The sequence below is a fragment of the Serinus canaria genome, chromosome 5 (assembly GCF_022539315.1).
Source record: "Serinus canaria isolate serCan28SL12 chromosome 5, serCan2020, whole genome shotgun sequence".
Lineage (NCBI taxonomy): Eukaryota > Metazoa > Chordata > Aves > Passeriformes > Fringillidae > Serinus > Serinus canaria.
The window spans coordinates 39,795,142-39,812,632 of NC_066319.1; the positions used below are offsets into that span (position 1 = coordinate 39,795,142).

Below are 17,491 nucleotides of genomic sequence, written 5' to 3' on the forward strand. Positions count from 1 at the left end.
AACCTGGCATTTAATTAACTTTTCAAAGTGCTGGTTCAGCAATCTCCATGTTTTACATTTTGAATATTGAACAAGCATCCCTAATCGGGACTGAATTACTTCTGGGCTCGCTGGGGTGGTGAGCAAGGGAGCTGCCGTTTGCCAGTGCCTCCCTTCCATGTTCTTATTATAAACTCCTGTTAACTCAGCCTGATCAACCCTGATTTTTTGCCATGACTCCATGTCTGACCTGAGCTTGGCCAGCTCAGGTGAAAGGCAACCAGAAAGTCTTTATGCACAACCATGGGGAGGAAGAAACTGTTGATCTCTCAGGAGTAGGTAGACAAAGTATAGCGCCTTCTTCACTCCTTAATGTGCCGACCTCTCTACTCAGGTATGGCCAGCTTTACCTTCAGCTTTTGGCAAAGGGGATAAAAAAGTATTTGAGAAACTAAAGAACTAGGGACTATGGTTCTTGCCATATCTGAGCGTGGCTGTCTTTTGTGCCCCAAGGTGTTTTGTTTCAGTCTGTTGCTCTCAGAGACTTTTTGATACGCTGGCTTAACAGTCACTCAGAACTCTTTAAGGTGTGATGTGTTATATCAAACCTGATGCAGGAACTGTTTTGCACAATAACAATGTGATGCAGGAACTGTTTTGCACAATAACAATCATATGGGGAAAGCTGAAGTTTTTAATTTTCTCTAGCCTTTTCTAAACATAAGCCATCCTTGTCTTGCAGGTCAGGAAGAAAGCATGCAGAAGAAGTAGAAGAGTAAGTTCCCATTTTTGCTGAGATTTCTTCCACAACTTTTACATGTGATCTGATCATCTGACCAGTACACCAAGATCTGAAAGCTGGGGAGGATGCAGAGCCTGTCAGGAATTCGTATCCTGTGTCCTAGGATGGGGCAGGGCTGGTCATTCTACAGTTCCCTGGATATGGAGTAGACGATGGCTCTGTCACTCCCATAAAACAGAAAGAAGGAAAATGAGAAAGCCTCTACTTTCCTCCCAGACCCACCCCAGGCCCTACTGTCTTCAGCCTAGGGGTTTATCTTAGGTACATCTTGCTTAAGCTGAGATTTCTGCTGAGCCCAGCATTGAAGAGTATGGAAGATCAGTCTTCCATATGGGCTAAGCTAACTTGGAAACTCTCTCCTTAACAGCATACTTGGAAACTCTTCTCCTTTGAAGTTTGTGGGGAGGAAGGGGGCACAACAAGATGTTTTTCTGGGCTTGCAATTGAAATTCTTTCTTTTGCTTTGCTGCAGCCATCGTCTCAGACAGCAGAGCCTGGAGGCATCAGATGATGGAGGAGGTAAGGTACTTGACCGCAAGAAGTGCCTTCATGCGTGTCTGGGGGCTCTCCAGTAAAGTGAGCAGAGGCATCTTGTAAGAAATTGCAAAGAAATTAACCACTCTGGGGGTAAACAAATGTAGGAGTTGCTTTGGTCTCCCCAGATGAATGAGGGAGAAAGAATAAAGGAGATGGAGAGGGAGGATGAGGAAATGAACTTGCAGTCTAACTCTGTCTCTTCATGAACACAGAATTATAGAGAACCCTTGGAAAGCAGGAAAGTGGCAAGGACGCACTTTTCTTTGTAATTACCTCCATGGAGAATAGTGGACTGGGAAAAATGAGAGCTAAAAGCGCAATAAAAGGTTAAGAATGGGGAAAGCTCTCCTCTGGTTTAGGTGGTAGTAGGCTCTGCTTAAAGCATCTGTTATCTTTTGTAGCAATATCCTTGTTGCCTGGGGTTTCTGTCATGATGGAATTCTTAATTTAAAAAATCTGCTTGCCCTAATCCAAGATCATAGATCATAAGCTAAACATAAACACTGTGGGTAACCCTATCTCATCCCTGTGCAGGCTGCTATAAAATCTACTGGACTCCTGACTTAGCACTAGTTTTCTTTATAGTGTGTATTACCTGCTCTTCTAGGACTGCATGAGTCAAGAGAAATCTCAGGAAAAATCCACAGTATGAATTTCAAGACAAGCACTAGACAACTATGGGGAGCATAGAAATTCATTAAAGCCTCTAGGACATACCTCAGTTTTCAAGGGCTAAGAATTTTCTACAGTGTATAAAAAGTTGCATCTGTAAAATATCACCAAGCGACAGAAAAATTATCAGGAGTCACAAAGGATCAGACATCAGTATGGTTAATGAGATTAAATGAAGACTTATTTGGGTCTTCCAGACAGATTAAGCATTGCAACATATGACTGCCAGAAGTGGCACCTTTATAGCATTGGCATCTTCAGAACAAACTAGATTTCCCCCCTGGGAAATTCCTTGGGCTTCTTAAATTTCTGTTTACATCACTGAGGCTGAACAGCTGTTCTGAACAGCTCTGTTTGCAGATGTGCTGTCCTTTCTGTTGAACCTTGGTCATGCACTTGGAGTATAACTATCTTTGCTAACCAGGCATAAAAATGCTTGCCATGTGTTTGTTTGTAGCATGTGACTTTCAGCACTCCAAGACCTTGGGTAATAAATATAGAATAGAATTGATGCAGAGTGTGATATGAAGACATATTGAATCTTAACAGACTTCGCTTATTTATCTGTGTCTAACCTGTGATTAGCAGCTGAATTTGGACTGTTTGCAAGCTGGCATTTGGCTTTGGATTAAATGTATGCATTAGAAGAAAGATAAAAGTATGGTTCCTACCCAGGCAGCTTCTGGTACAAATATTCTGGGTTGTGGATCTAATTTGTATATAGAAAAATCTCTAAATGGATGGTGCATTGCATTGTTGTGTTCCTATTTTGACAGGGAGATTGGGCAAACTGTTCTTGGAGAGGAATTTTCCATGTGGGCTCAGCTACTGGAGTGAAGAAAAGTGACGTATAAACAAACTCCAGAACATGAATAAAATTACTTTTTTGAATAAGCAGAGAGATACAAATAATTGCCTAGTGTAGAAGGCAGGGAGTAGCATGCAGTGGCTGTGGCTATGCAGTAGATTGAGCTGTTTCAGCCTCCCCTTTGTATAGAACTGCACTTGAGTTTGTGTCCTTAACTGGAACAGTAAAGCTCAGATTCTAAACAAACAAAAATCTAGACATTGGTGTACGGATCCCCAAGGATGGGTCACGGTTATTTTGTGCTGCATAATGTCTTAGCTTGTACACCTTAATATGAACAGGCGCAGTTGCGTAATGATTGCTGCTGTCAACCAATACATTTGGATCGCCTTCCTTTAACCTATTAAAAAGCTGAGCTGTACCATTCCATTAACATTGTTTGTCCCCTATCCAACCTTTTCATTAGAAGAATGAAGGACAAAACTATATGCCCTTAAAAAGGTGTTCTTGTGAATTTGAAATGTGCTCAGTTGTGATTGTTTATATATCACTAACTACCAGAGGCTCCGAGTTTGTAGTCCATTTGCGAATGTGTTAAAAAAGTGCAGGGGCTGTACAGAACCCAGTTTGGCAGGTGGAAGGTGGAAGTTTGTACAGCCAAGTGGAGACTTCTGGGCTTGACAGGCCTTGTAGTTTTATATAAAAGTAGAATTCTTCACTGCTCCTGGCTTGTGTAGGAAATAGCATCTGATTCCTTATCTCTGTGGGAGTTTGGGGGAGAAGGATGGACGCATCTCAGGCTGTGTGGAATGAGTGAAACAGTATGGGAAGTGGTAAGTGGGTGGACCAGACAGGGACATGCATGGAATGATCTGCAGTTTCAGCCATTCGTTATGGTTGCACAGGGAAACTCAGGAGGTGGAAGACAGTTTCAAAAAAGTGCAGTGTCTCTCCAAAAGTAGCTCTGGATTATCTAGTTGATAGCTAGGTTGATTTCCTACAGCAGCCACTGCAATCTTAGTGCCGACCCTCCTGAGCACATGCTGGAACTCGTGAGAACTCAGGCACAGCAAATGGATAATGCCTCTGTTAGTGGGTGTGTGCCCACTGGACCTTGTCATGTGGGACCAGGTCCTCTGCATGGTGAGAAACCTGCTTTAGCAGGATTTAATGCATCACACTTGAGGAATAATAAACCTTCACAAGCAACACAAAAATGTTTAATTCCTAAAGGACAGGCCTAGTTAAGTCACTTTTGGCCAGGGGCAATTGGGGGCTTAATGCTTTGTATGTAGCAATCTGTGCAATCTGAGAGAGAGGAGTTTGAGGGTAATTGCTCAATTTTCTGTCCATGTCAACAGGGAAAATGAGCAGCAGTGACTGAGCTCTGTATGGCAGGGAAACTGCTTGAGATGGGAGATGTGAGACCCTCTGCGGATTTTAAAAGGTGCTATCTGCAGTGCACTGCTTCCTTTTCTGTAGCAGCTAAGAGCTTCTGCCACGTGCAGACTACCCTTTGTCATGAGGTGAGAGGGAAGATGGGACAACCAAGCTGAAGTTGAAGGGCTTTATTCTCCCTTTGCTCCTTTCTCCAGCAGGGCATAGAGGGTTTTGCTCGTGTGTCTCTTTCTGGCACAGAGCTAGAGAGAGCTTTTTCCTCTCAGGGCAAGAAATGCTAACACTCCTCCCCCTCCTCAGCAAGCTGATTTGTCCTTTGGCTAGAAGTTTCTTTGTTGTTCCTTTCTTGTCCACCAGTTCTGCACTGCTGTGTTGTATTCCCCCTGATGTCTTTCTCCTTACTACTTTGCCCTTGGATTTTTCTCCTCAGCACTTTATGGGAACTTATTAGCTAAGGTTGTTATCCCTCTCCCAGGTAGAGGGATAACAACCCTCTTCCCACATAGACTGTTGCCCCACCATCAGAAGTCCCTTTCTGCTTTCTCCCTGTTGCTCTTGGGATGTATAGCTCCTAGAAAAGGGCTTTTCTTGGAGGACTAGGATGTGATGTGTGATCTTCTGTCTGCAGGAACAACAGCTTGTTATTTTAAAGCAGATAGTGTGTGTGAATGAGACAGCTGATTGAAATGAAAGCCTGACTATGCTACATAGACAACTGGAACCTGACCTGCAGGTGAGGAAAGCTGCCAGGAGACAGTCACTAGATCTGCGCCCTCAAGGCAAAACCCCTTCCTGCCTGCTGGGAAGCCTCCTCAAGGAAGCAGAGCTGATGATTAGACCTTTCTATGCAATGTCAAACCTCTAGAAGGACTTACCCTTCTGGCATGTGCCAGCAGCTCCTTTGCATTTGAACAGGATGAGAGTCTAGACTTTGAACAACAGAGAGGAAGTAGGCAGATGCCATGATCCCCAATCCTTCTAGGTAGTGATATCTGTCAGGTGGGAGATTTGAAATTCACAGCCATAAAATATCCAATGCTTCTTGAGCTGCATGCAAATATACACCAGTGATGATATTGCTCCAAAGAGCTGAGAATAGAGCACAATAAGGGTTATTGTTGGCTCTGTCATTCCTGATCAATTTTGCCAGTTCCTTCCCTGGTGAACTGCTGTTTCTACAGAGCACACCAAGTGCTGGTGGATTGCAGAGGCCATGAGCTGCAAGGACAGATGCAGTGGCTGAGCATAAGGGTAAGAGAGGGCAGAATCTGCAGGAGCAGTCAAGGATATAGCAAGTGGGTCCTTCATAGGCTCAGAAGGCACTGTTGGAGTGATTTGGGGAGAGCTAAATGGATGAAAAGTACTGAGCATCAGTGAAATGGAGACAGAGTGGAAGACATGCTGTTTTGGAAGTGGTATGAATGGGCTGCATAGAAGGTTTTGGGGCAGAGAGTGTCAGTGGTTATTGGGTCTCTGTGAGTCTGCATTTTGACTTCATGTGTGGCTCTGTCAGCACACCACAGCTCTCCCCTTTGCTTCTCCCCCACCCAATGCACTACTCTGAGTCTCTCTGAAGGGCAGATTTGGCCCAGCCTGATGGTTTCCACTAAGCTGTTGGTCCAGGCCAGTTTGAACTCCTCCAATAATTGCTGGCATTGTGATCTAGAGCCTGTGGTGCTGGAGGAAAGCTCTCTCTTGAGAGCCACAGTGGGCAGGGGAGATCAGAGACTATGTCCTGAGAGACTGTCTGAAGCAGCAGACCACTGGCCAAGGGTCAGTGGGCTCCTTAATTACAAGGGAGCACACACAGCTTGTTGAGGGCTGAAAATGACAGTCTGGGGAAGCATCTTCTGTTGCTAAATTCTGCGATATGGTGGATACGCAGTCATATTGGGTCTGTGATTGCTGAGTCCATAAATGTATTTGACGGACTTGGTTTACCTAAAATACCCTTTAAGAAAAAGCTCTTGAAAGATGATTACAGAATTGAGACACCATCATTTAAAACTGCCTGAGGCAAACTCCTTTGAAAATTGCAGCAGTGGAGGGACTGAGAGAGAACCGCGTAGCCCTTGATTGTAGTGTCGTTCCCTCAGGACCCGTCCCCCCTCCTCCTCAGTTTCTCATCTGATGTGAGAGAAAGCAGCAGTAAGATTCCTCATCTGTCTTATGAAAATCCGATTCTGAGTGGCTCTGATCAAACCCAGCTGGCTGTCAGCAGCGGTGGCCTTGTGTGGAGGGAGGGAGGCTTCTGAGGAGTTGCTGGATGTGGAGGTGTCATGGGTGCTGCCGATCAAAGAGGCATTTTTTAATAAATATATATAAGAAAAAAATAAAAAACCTAAGGATTTAGTATAAAAGAAATGTAGTTTGTCTTGTTTTTCCAGTGTAACATGAAGAGGATGAAATAGAATCAGGCATGCCTGCTCCTGAACATACTTCCACAGGAGCATCCTGAGAAGCTGCTTTCCCTGCCCTAGTAATGCTCTAATGCAAAGTCCCTTATCTCCAGCGTCGTTGAAGAGGGTTTTGTGTTTCTGAGTTCACCAGACCCTCTCAGGACACCTCATACTTCTCATCTGATGCCCCACTACCTTCTGAGTATGTTTTAGCAGGGGAGTGCAAAGGAACAGGGAACAGCCTTTGAAAAGAGGAAAACACATGTTACTGGAAAGGAGGGCAGGTGTAGTGCTCTGTCAGGGGGCTGTTGGTAAGACTAGGAGCTATGTTACCACTCTAAATGCTGATAACTTCAGGAGCATGGTGGACTCCAAGTCCTGGGCCTGGCCTCCAGTCTCTCCTGTCTTCTGCTGCTGCTGAATAAACCCATGCATTAAGAGATTCCTCACCTTTAAAGCCGTCAGGGTCTGCTTCTACTTCTTGCATAAGTACAAGCCATGCACTACTGCTTGTGAAGCCCTGCACTGAGCCCAGCAACTCATCTGACAGGGCTGTTCTGTGCCTCCTCACAATTCAAATGACTGAAACTGGGCAGAACCTTTGTGTCAGCAGCAGCCTTGGGAAGCAGCAGAAATGCCTGATGCCTGTCCCCTGCAATATGAACACACCACACTACCGAGGCAAGTAGAATGTCACCCCCCAGCCAGTCATCCATCTAGCTGAGATGCAATATTATGCAAGGCAAATGTATTACACAAGGCTGTAGGGCCAGTACTGAATCTGCTGTATGACCTTCCCTTGATCCTGTGACTCCTCTGGCACCTGCTCACAGGGTGACTTTTCCCATCACCTTGGCCAGGTTGTGCTGTTACCATGCTCTTCTCAGAAGGGGGCTTTGGGACATGGAACTCTCAGGTTATCTTCTGTTTATCTCAGATTTTGAGACAGTGCCCTGGTAGCTGTGGTACTATCTGCTTTTCACTCTACTGTTTTCATCTCCCTTCTGGTTGATCAGGCAGGTACGCTGCTCCATGTTGGACTACTAGTAGGGCAATTTCAGTCAGGGAAAGACATCCCTATGAAATTATTGTCCCAGCATCCAAAGAAGCATCTTTATTCTCTCCATTTGCCTGCTGCTCTCCTGAGAAAGCTTCCAAGAGGCTTCAAGCTTGTTTGTGTGGTTCAGCAGAAGCTGTGTCCCTTGTTCTTTATGGTTTTTTGATGATTTTTTTTGCCTGTTGCTTTCCACTTTTTTCCTTTTTTTTTTTTTTTTTTTTTTTTTTAATTCTCCGTTTTTCCACTTAGAAAAATTATTTATTGCATTGAGATGCACTAATTAAAGCCATTTTCTGGTATTTGGTTACTGAAGTGTTTGATGTCTCTCTGACAAGACCATGAAATGCACAGGGTGTCCACAGGGACAGAATTTGCTGAACACGGTGCTTTGTAAATGAGGGGACACAGTGTCGCAGCAGCTCATGAATATGAAACGCCCATGATGCTACCTCAGTGGACTTGGGAACACAGATGAATCCTGTCATGTGCTAAATGAGACCAATTTCTTTCACTTAACTTCATCTTCAATCAGACCTTCCATTTTCCTGTTTAAAATTCCCCAAACGTGATGCAGAAGGTAACAGCATTCAGTAAAACAAAGTTTTGCTGCAGCAGAGATATTGTAATGATTTCAGTTTTACATTTTATGAGCAAGCAACATAAAATAAAGTTAGTTTCATTTTTATACCTGCTTGGTGGTAGGAGACTGCCAGCTCCAGAAGCCACTGCCCTCTTTGTGTTCTCTGGATATGGTGGTGTGTGCACAGGGAGGGCAGCACCGTACCCACCACAAGAGTGTCCATTCTGAATGGCCTTTGAAACACTGACCCAGCTGGGAAGTGGATCAGACTGTGTGAGATGGAGTCTTCTTTGTTGATGGGTGCCAGGATGGGGCCCAGGGTACTCTTAAAGCACTTTAGGGAATAAGCAGCACATTCTGACTAACTGCAGCCTGAACTGGAACATGGTTTCTAGATGCAGCTTTGTCAGTGATTTATTGTCTGACCTGGAAGAGGTTCTGTCTGTCCCTGGAAGAGATTCTATCTGTCCCTATTTATGTACTATCTTATATCGAGCAGACAACTTAGTTTTTTGGGACAATAACCAGATCTTACTGGGAGTTCACAGGATTTTAAGAGACCCAGCCTGCAGGTGTTGCTACTAAACCAAAAATCAGCCCTTCTTGGGAGAGGAGGTGCAATTTACCAACTCTCAGGAGTAGCTGGTTATTGGATTGGTACAGATTCTCCCATCTCCTGCTTGTTGCTTTCTGTGGTTGTCTTCTTTGCCTGTCAGTATATTATTTGCTAAGAGGTAAAAAAGGTGATGTTTACTACATGTACTTTATTATGAGCACATAAAGCCCTCCTTTCTGTATGACTTGAAGAGCTGCTGTTCCTTGCTTGTTGTTTGACTGTCTGCATGTAGCATGGGTTGCCTTTACTCTTTCTCCTCCATCTTCTCCTCCTCGCATTCACACACTTCTGTCTTATAGCATTGGTGCCTTGCCATAACTTAGTCATACAGCTCTTTTTGTGTAAGACCTAGCTAAGTTCAGCTGTTCAAATAAAATATTATTCTTAATTATATACCAGGACTTAGATGTTCTGGGACGATCGGTTTTGTGCAGTGACTTAATTCCCCAATTAGCCAACATTTGGTACTGGTATCTCCTGCCTCACCATAACTTCCATATGAGTAAGCTCGTTTTGATTTCATTCTTTGTTCACTTGTTCATAACCATCTGGGAGGTGGAGTGGAGTTTGCATTTCTCATCTAACAGCATGTGGTGCTCCCTCATCTTTGCACAAGCCATTTGTTCATGTCATTGTTCACTACATTGAGCTGGTATCTGTGAAGGTGTGTCCTTTTTTGTAGTAATTTTTGAGGTTCGCCTACATAGGCATGAGAGCCTGGCCAGTAAAGTATGTGTCAAGGTTCTGCACCAGAAGCACAGGTTTATGGAAAATTACCTGAAACCCCCACACTGAACAGATGAGGAAAAATGTGGGTCACAGAGCAAAGCACAGAGTGGGGGTTTGTCATACAGCTGTGTTGTTGGAAAAAGATGCGGTGCAAGATTGGGAGGACATGGTCCTATGAACATTTCTGCATGTACTAATGTTATATGTAAAGCCTTCCTGCAGCTAGCGGGAGTATTAAAAGTAGAGCATATGCCTACTCTCCTGCAGCATAACAGCCTGTGCTGTGCTATTCCCCCTGCAGCTGACACTGTGCCACAACTTAGCTGTGTTACCGGAGCTTATAGGAGAAAAAGATGTGAGTCTCAAGAAAAGCGACAAAAATAATTAAGAGGCTGAGAATCAGTGGGGGTAAGGTTGGGTCCTTGGTGATAAGTGAGAACTGAGACACTTTGCAAACTGTACAGAGAGAAGGGAGAGGGATTGTGCTGAAGTGGCACCATGGGAATTGGCAGAGGGAAGAGGTAGTTATGAGTAACAAGTAAAATAAAGACCTAAATATTTCAGGAATTATTTGTCCCTGATAGCAGTTAGCCCAGGGTCCCAATATTTTCTTAAAATCTGAGACATTTCTGTAGTTTCTTGTCAGTCTCACAGTTCTAAAGGGCATTGCTTCTGCCTAGAAATGGGCAAGGCATCTGCACTTTGCAGTAGGAACAAGCGTGCACTGGCCTTTGTTGGAGGGGCTGGCAGGGGCCTCCAGAGTTTTTCAGCTCTTCTGTCTGAAATATTTTCAAAGTGTCTATAAAATCTTGGAGCCTTGAATTTCTTTTGGAAAGAATTTCTAAGCAATCGCCTGAATTTTGCTAATACAGAGTGGAGGTCGTGCTCTGCAAGGGGTTTAGAAATCTCTCCATGGAATTCACTGGCAATGAGATAAAAACAGCACTAGAGAACCCAGGAGTCTTTGTGAACCTGCAGAATGGAAGGAACATCGCTGAGCAGGGCCCTAAGTTTACAGCTTTTTCTTGTGCAAAAGGAGATAAACAAAAACAATAGAGAACTGGCAAGAGTAGACTCCTGAAATAGCTGCCAAAATGAGACTGAGTGAAGAAATTCAGTTTCCTGCAAACACCTTTTACATTTCTGCTGTCAAAAGTGGATAAGGCTCTGACCTTCTCCTGCTCTGTGGGTGAAGACAGCTCTGTTCCCAGCTAGTTTTTAATTTACTTGTGCTTGCTGAGAAACGTTCATAGTCTCGTCATAAAAGGATAAATTAGTTCAGGAGAGGTTAAATGGTTTCTCGTTCCCATGCTCATTTTCCTGGATATAACAGGGCACCTCTGCAGAGAGCTTCATTCCCCACCTTGGACCAGTCTGTTCCCTCTTGGTCCTTGTTGCTTATATCCAGGGACTTTCTCCCACATTATCCCTGAGATTTTACCAGCTGCCTCCACACGTTGGTCTGTCTGCTACTGGAGATGCTTCTGTCCCATAAGTGCATTTTGCTACAAATTTTACCAAGAGCTGGGAGCCTCTGCAGGGAAGAGCTAGCGGGATAGCAGCTTCTACCAAGTATTGTCCTCACAAGCAGAGGTGGGGAGATCTGCCCCAAATTCCCAGCGATGCACAGGTGAGAGACATTCCTTGCACTTGCCTCTTCTGCCTTACGGACAGCCTAGGGGCCGTTGCTGCAGTTTCCCTTTAAATGTCATTGGGAAGTTCGCTGCAGTTGGAGAACCTCTTCGCAGGCACCTGCTCCTTGGGAGCTAGAAGGCACAGCTCTGCTGAGGCCGGCCAAGCTGTCACTCCGCTTGCCGCGGCCATGCTCGTGACAGCCCCCGTCCCGCTCAGCCTTCTCCAGGCAACCAATTAGCGAGAAATCCCACTGTGTGGCCAGCTCCGGAGGGCCACTGCGCCGGGGCCCGGCTGACCCGTGCCCTGCTGCAGCTGGGCCAGGGCCGCCTCCTGGCCAGCGAGCGGGGGCACGCGGCGGACGTGCGGCAGGGAGGGCAGCTGAGACCCTGCGCGGTCTGACAGGCGGCCGGACTAGGGGCTTCTCGGGAAGAGCCTGCCCACAGCCCTCGGCACCGTGGGTGGGAATGTCTCTCCAGCTCCTGAATATTCATCTCAGCCTGGGCTGAAAAACGGGGCAAAGCCAGGCTCAGCTGCCTCCTGCCATCCAGCAGTAGCGTTGCTGCGTTGTCGGCAGAGCTGGGAGCAGGCTGCTCATTCCAGTGCTGAAGGGGCCAGCTCTGCCTGCTCACTGGGCAAGGGAAACCTTTTCCCTGAGCCAAACCAGCTTCTCCATGGTTTGAGGGCTCGGGGTCTCTGGAGAGCCTTTGTGGCCTTGAGTCTTTAAAGGAGCTTTGTATTGGTGTACTCTGTTCTTGCTTTGTGCCTCCAGTTACTTTGCCTTCTCTTTCTCCTTTTTTTTGCACTAACTTTTTGCAGTGCTTTATCAAATGACAGACTGTGCAATGCTTTCAGGGCCTTACTTCTTTAGTAGGATGCAAAGTACACTCAGTTCTTTCTCCTATCCTCAATTCTTTTGTTTCTAGCATCCTTTTCAGTTGGAGTAGCCGTTGCCCTTGTGCTGGGAATACTCAGTGACCTTCAACCATTCCAGTGTGACACTGAAAGTCATGAAAAAGTTTTGTGACAATACAACAAGACATGTGTTCCTTAGTGTTTGTATCTGCTAGACCACCAGTACATCCTTCCTGTCGTGCTGGTGGTCTAGCAGATACACCAGCACAGCCTCTGAACAGCCTCAGACCCCAGGTCTGAGCAGGTCCTTCAAGATACGGTTTTCTGTGGATTCTCTCAGTTTTCTGTGGATTCTCTCAGTTTCTGCCCCATGTTTCATTTTTAACTGAGTTTAGGTGACTGGTGTCTGAATAAATGATAACATATAACTAGCAAATTCTTGTCAGTTCATGATGGCAACATAGACAGCAAGGTTTAGTACAAGTGGCTTCTTTCAGCTTCAAGGTTGTGTTCAGATGCACAGTCCTTGGCCTATAGAGCCCTACCTGGATTAATCTGTTCCTCTTGCAAGATTTCTTGTGACCTCAGACTTCAAAGTTTTATTGCCTTGTTTAAATAGTAAACAATATATTTTTAATTATTGCTAAATAACCATTTTGTGTTTCCCTCTAATAAGAAACAGGGTGCTTCACATCTGTGAAGCAAGGGAACCTTTGTCTTCAGTGAGAGGAGAGCACAGTGCTCCCCACTTACTGCTGCTGCTTTCTCTTGTTGTAGACATTCCTGTGATCCCTGATTTGGAGGATGTCCAGGAGGAAGATCTGGCCATGCAAGTGGCAGCTCCCCCCAGGTAAGAGCACAGCCAGGTGCTCTTGAGGCTCTCATCAGCAGTGCAAACTGGCTAGTGAAATTAAACCCATCTTACTCATGCTCTTTGGATGTCAGCAGCAGTGCTGTTCAGCAGGATTTGGTGTGGTCTTTCGTGACAGTAATGCTGCAAGATGAACAGTGAAAAATTCTTGTTTCCTATTATGCAGAGAAAGCAATTACTGCCTATTCTCTCTCTATAAAAAAACCCAAAAACCTACATTAGAATAACGTATTTGATGTTGCAAAATCAAACTCTCAAAAGCAGGAAATTTCTTGATTTAAGGTTGCCTACATAACTCCAAATGTCTCCAATGCACATGCGTTATCACACACACTTTAATTTTGATGGTCTTAGGCTGCTTTGCCCTCCACAGGATATCCTTCTTACTCAATTCTGTAGTTAATTTGCAAAGTACAGTCCTGTTGTTTGAAGGGGCTTTTGCAGTAGCCTTGGAGTCAGCTCAAGGGAGACCAGAAAATTTTAAGAAATGGAAGTTTTTGGAGTTTTGTCTTAAACATACCAGGAAAGTCTTCTTGTATTGCCAAGTCCTATTGCCAAGGTCACAGGCTGGGATTTCTGTTGATCCCTATTTGGAGGGGTGGGATATCTTACTCCTGGCCACAGATGCCTCTCTCACAAGTGAGGAGTAGTTATTGTAATTATATAGCTGTTAACAAAAATAATTGACTGTTTATGTAGTAAATTTAAAATTACTGTGTCTCTCACTGGAATTAATTTCTTTTTCTCTCTCTTTATTTTTTTAATAAAGTGATCTGATCCTCCTATATTAATAGTTTTCTTGCAGTAGAAAAGACAAATTATTTTCATGGACAAACACAAGAAAATTCAATTAATAGAGTCTTTTTTAGAGTGTTGGATTACTAGTGAAGGCAGGTGTGATACAACAGTGTATCACCCCCTACACCATGTTTTTCTTGGAAGGCTACATTTTAGGAAGTCATATTTAATATCTCTGATTCCGCTCAGAGATAAAAAGCCAAAAATCCCTACTGTTCTCTAGCTTGCATGGTGTTGCTCTCAGAGGCTCCTTTGCTATGGCACTGGGGCTGTTTGAATGCTCACTGTGGTCTTCTTTTCTTTCTAGCCCTTGCAACTAGTCTGTGGATCTTCTTTTAGCATGCTGGTTTCTCTGAGGGAGTCCATGGTTGTTCCACATCCTATTTTTATGCATGTGCAAACCCTGGTACATAGATTTGTCAGTGGCTGTTCATTTGCTGACTGAGCTGTGCTTCTGTCTGGGTACACCCATCCTAAGAGTCTGCATGGGGGATGTGGACACTTGAGATGTCACCAGATGACTTTTCATGCCACCCTTCTCCTCACATGTGCTTCCACACTGACACAGGCTTGTTCTCTGACCCTTTCTGGCTGCAGTGTGCAGGTGAACCGAGTGCTGACCTACCATGACCTGGACAAAGATCTAATGAAATATGCTGCCTTCCAGACTCTGGTAAGTGGATTTTGCTATGGGCTGGCCTATGTGAATCCCTCCCCTTCTGGGCTCATGTTATCCTCCACAGTGTTACTCAGCTGCACAAAATACACTGCCTTATCATCCAGAGAACTTGCAGTCTCCCTGTAAGTCTGTTCCTCTCTGCAACGTGGCTTTTGTACTTGTGTCTGTAAATAATGTGGATATGGTATCTGTTTCTCAGATGAGGTTCTTGCTGTTGTCCTGGACAAAGTGACCCTTATGAGGCAGATGTGGCAATGTCTAACAAATGTATCTGGTGAAATGATGGTGTTCATTTTCTCAATATCTGTAAGACTGTGACTCTGTATGTTCATAGGATGGAGAGGTAGACCTGAAGCTCCTTACCAAAGTTTTGGCTCCAGAGCATGAGCTACGAGAGGTAAGTCTTTGTTTTGTGGAAACACCAGCAAGGTAAAAGCTTCTTGTGTGTCTCAGACTGTACTAGGAAAGGAAGCCTTGTCAGTGGGGGTGAGAAGAGTTGTGAGGAGGAGCTTGTCCAAGCTGTTGGAGGTTTGACTTCCCCAGCAGGTGATTTTTAAGATAGGTAGTGCTTTCTTGGTGTGAGTTTATGGCATTACTATGATTGGCCAGTACGAAGTATGAAGGAGCTGATCAGGAAAATGTGCAAGGCTTAGTGCTGCCAGAGATCCCTGCAGAAACAGTGCTTTGTCCTTTGGTGACCATCATGAGCTACAGGTGGTCCCACAGAAAAGTACAGAGGGACAAAGGCAAAAAGCATTTTGGGTTTGGGCAGAGGGTTTTTAAAGCAGGACAGAAGAACCTCAATACAACTGGGTGGGCAGAGGCTCAGGACTTGCAACAAAGGATTTCTGCAGCTTTGAACTGCACATGCTTCAGCAGAAGTAGAGAAGAGTGGAAGGGCTTCTTTCTACGCCCTGTCTGGGAGTACCTAATATTGACAAGTATCAACAAAAATGTCCTTTTTGGAATTTTAGAACATGAATAATTTTGTCTACATTTTAAAATTGTAGCAGATATTCACATTTCATACTAGCTAGTATTCCTGCTCTAGCCAGCTGAATCTGAGACTTCCCTCATCAGGGCAGTTGCCTTTTGGTTTCTTTGCTGTTCTGGCATTGTTCAGAGAACTTTGGGTGGAACAGTAACATTTCAGCATGTTTGTCTTTTTTCCTCTTGGTAGGATGATGTCAGCTGGGATTGGGACCATCTCTTCACAGAGGTGTCATCAGAACTAGTGACTGAGTGGGACCTGGGACAGTCGGAGAGGGAGGACCACCTCAGTCTCCCATAGAGCTCTGACACACCAGATGTCTCATACACTCATCTCCTGTAAATAGTTAAGCACTTAAATTTTCTATTCACTTGTTTGTATTTGAGAATTTATTTCAGACGTGAAAATAAATAGGACCTTGCTTGATATAAAAATTGTCTTGGGAGAAGTTTGGGTTATTTTTTAATAAGACTTTTTGTTCTCAAAAGAAATTAAGAATTCTAAACACAATAAAATATTTACTTATAAAGAGTCATTCCACCTCAATAGCACCTCTGCAGATAACTGCAATGGTTGATCTTTTCTCTATGGAAATGCTGCCTCTCTGGAGTGGACCACCATACAATGGAGTGTGGTTTGCACTGATGGCTATCAGAGAAGCTTGGGCTGATATGACTTGTTTTCATAGGACATCAAGGTTACCATCTTCCTCACAACAGACACCTCAAGTTGTCAGGATATCTGATTTACATTTCATCCAGCAGCCTCCAGCCTTTCCTTGTTAGTTTAACCTCTCTCTTGGAACATTACCTCTGTATTGACTCAGGTGCAGCACCACCTATTAAACGGCCACTTCTTACAGCCCCTCTTTATACCTTGAGGTTTCCCAGCTAAATTCTGACCAGGCATAACCTCACTTAGCTTTTGCAATCACATGAAACCACAGCCTGAATGGTGATCGCTTCAGGCATAGGTACTTTGCAAGGAAAATGTTTATTCCATGTGTGTGAACAAATGGAGCCTGGTGCTCTCAAATAAGGTAACTCCCTGGTGGGTGTCTCTTTGGAACCAAGTAACTCACTCTTATTGTCATCTATCTAAAGAAAAACTCATTTTGCTGTTAATGCCTTGTCCCTGTAGAACCATGGTCATTATTTGCAGGAAAGAGTAACATTACTTCTAAACCAATGTCTTTCAAAGCCTTGCCCTGTTGGAGGATCTTGCTATATACTTCTGGGGAGTGCAAGTGCTGGAAGGAAGCTTGCTCTGCTGCTTTTCTTTGCTTGTTTGGTTGGTCTAACAGAGCACTGCATTCCCACTTTTGTGACAGCAGGACAGGTCAAATAGCTCTCTGTGAATTCACTACTCTGCAGAATTTCAGGTAAGAGCTGACATGCCAAACAACTTTACCAAGAAAAAATAAGTTGGGCCCCAGTCTGGGGCCACAAAAATAATGGGAGGCTTATCTGTCTTAATGAAACGCTTAATGAACCTAATTAATTTTTTTACAGCCAAGACATCTTTCCTATAACAAGAAAACTAAGTGAGGCATTGGCTTGGGAGGCCATTGCACAGAAGATAGTCTGAAAGTCTTTCTCTGAGCAGTAAAACCTGTTTTGGTAGGAGCAGAAACTTCCCAGCTGAGGTAGCATCTACATTTCTGTGACACTTATGATTCCTGGCCACAAATAATTTAGAATGCTTTGTATCCCAGGGAAAAAAATAAATTCAGCAAACTAAAATAGGTTAGTAAATCAGACAACAAGCTAATCTGAGGGGAAAAAAAAAGGGTGCTTTGGGCAGCTGGGGACCCTGGGCTGGATTAATCTAGAGTGGGAAGCAGGTGTGTATGGGCCAGGCCTGTGCCCAGTCTGGGACCTTGGTAACTCAGCAAACACATGAGAAGTGCTGGAGAGAAGGGCTTGAAAAAAAATGCCAGCCTCATCTATTTTATGTCAGGAAGAGGTATCTTTAATTATTTGGTCTGACCTGCTATAATATAGGCCATGGCAGAGTCTTGTGAAAGGGGGCTGGGGTTTGCTTGTCTTTTAGAAAGGCAGACAATATATTTAAAAAACCTTCCTGGTT

At 44.4% G+C, this 17,491-nt stretch overlaps 1 protein-coding gene across 2 annotated transcripts in view; it reads left to right on the top strand.

Annotated features, from left to right (window-relative positions):
- Positions 1-15,934, top strand: part of IFT43 (intraflagellar transport 43) — a 42,400-nt gene extending 26,466 nt beyond the window's left edge. For both annotated transcript variants that reach the window (XM_030239755.2, XM_030239756.2), the window contains exons 4-9: positions 722-754; positions 1,254-1,300; positions 12,842-12,914; positions 14,331-14,406; positions 14,747-14,809; positions 15,593-15,934. In XM_030239755.2, the coding sequence (XP_030095615.1) occupies positions 722-754; positions 1,254-1,300; positions 12,842-12,914; positions 14,331-14,406; positions 14,747-14,809; positions 15,593-15,703 (403 nt within the window). In that variant the 3' untranslated portion in view covers positions 15,704-15,934. The remainder of the gene's footprint in view (positions 1-721; positions 755-1,253; positions 1,301-12,841; positions 12,915-14,330; positions 14,407-14,746; positions 14,810-15,592) is intronic.
- The last annotated feature ends 1,557 nt before the right edge of the window (positions 15,935-17,491 follow it).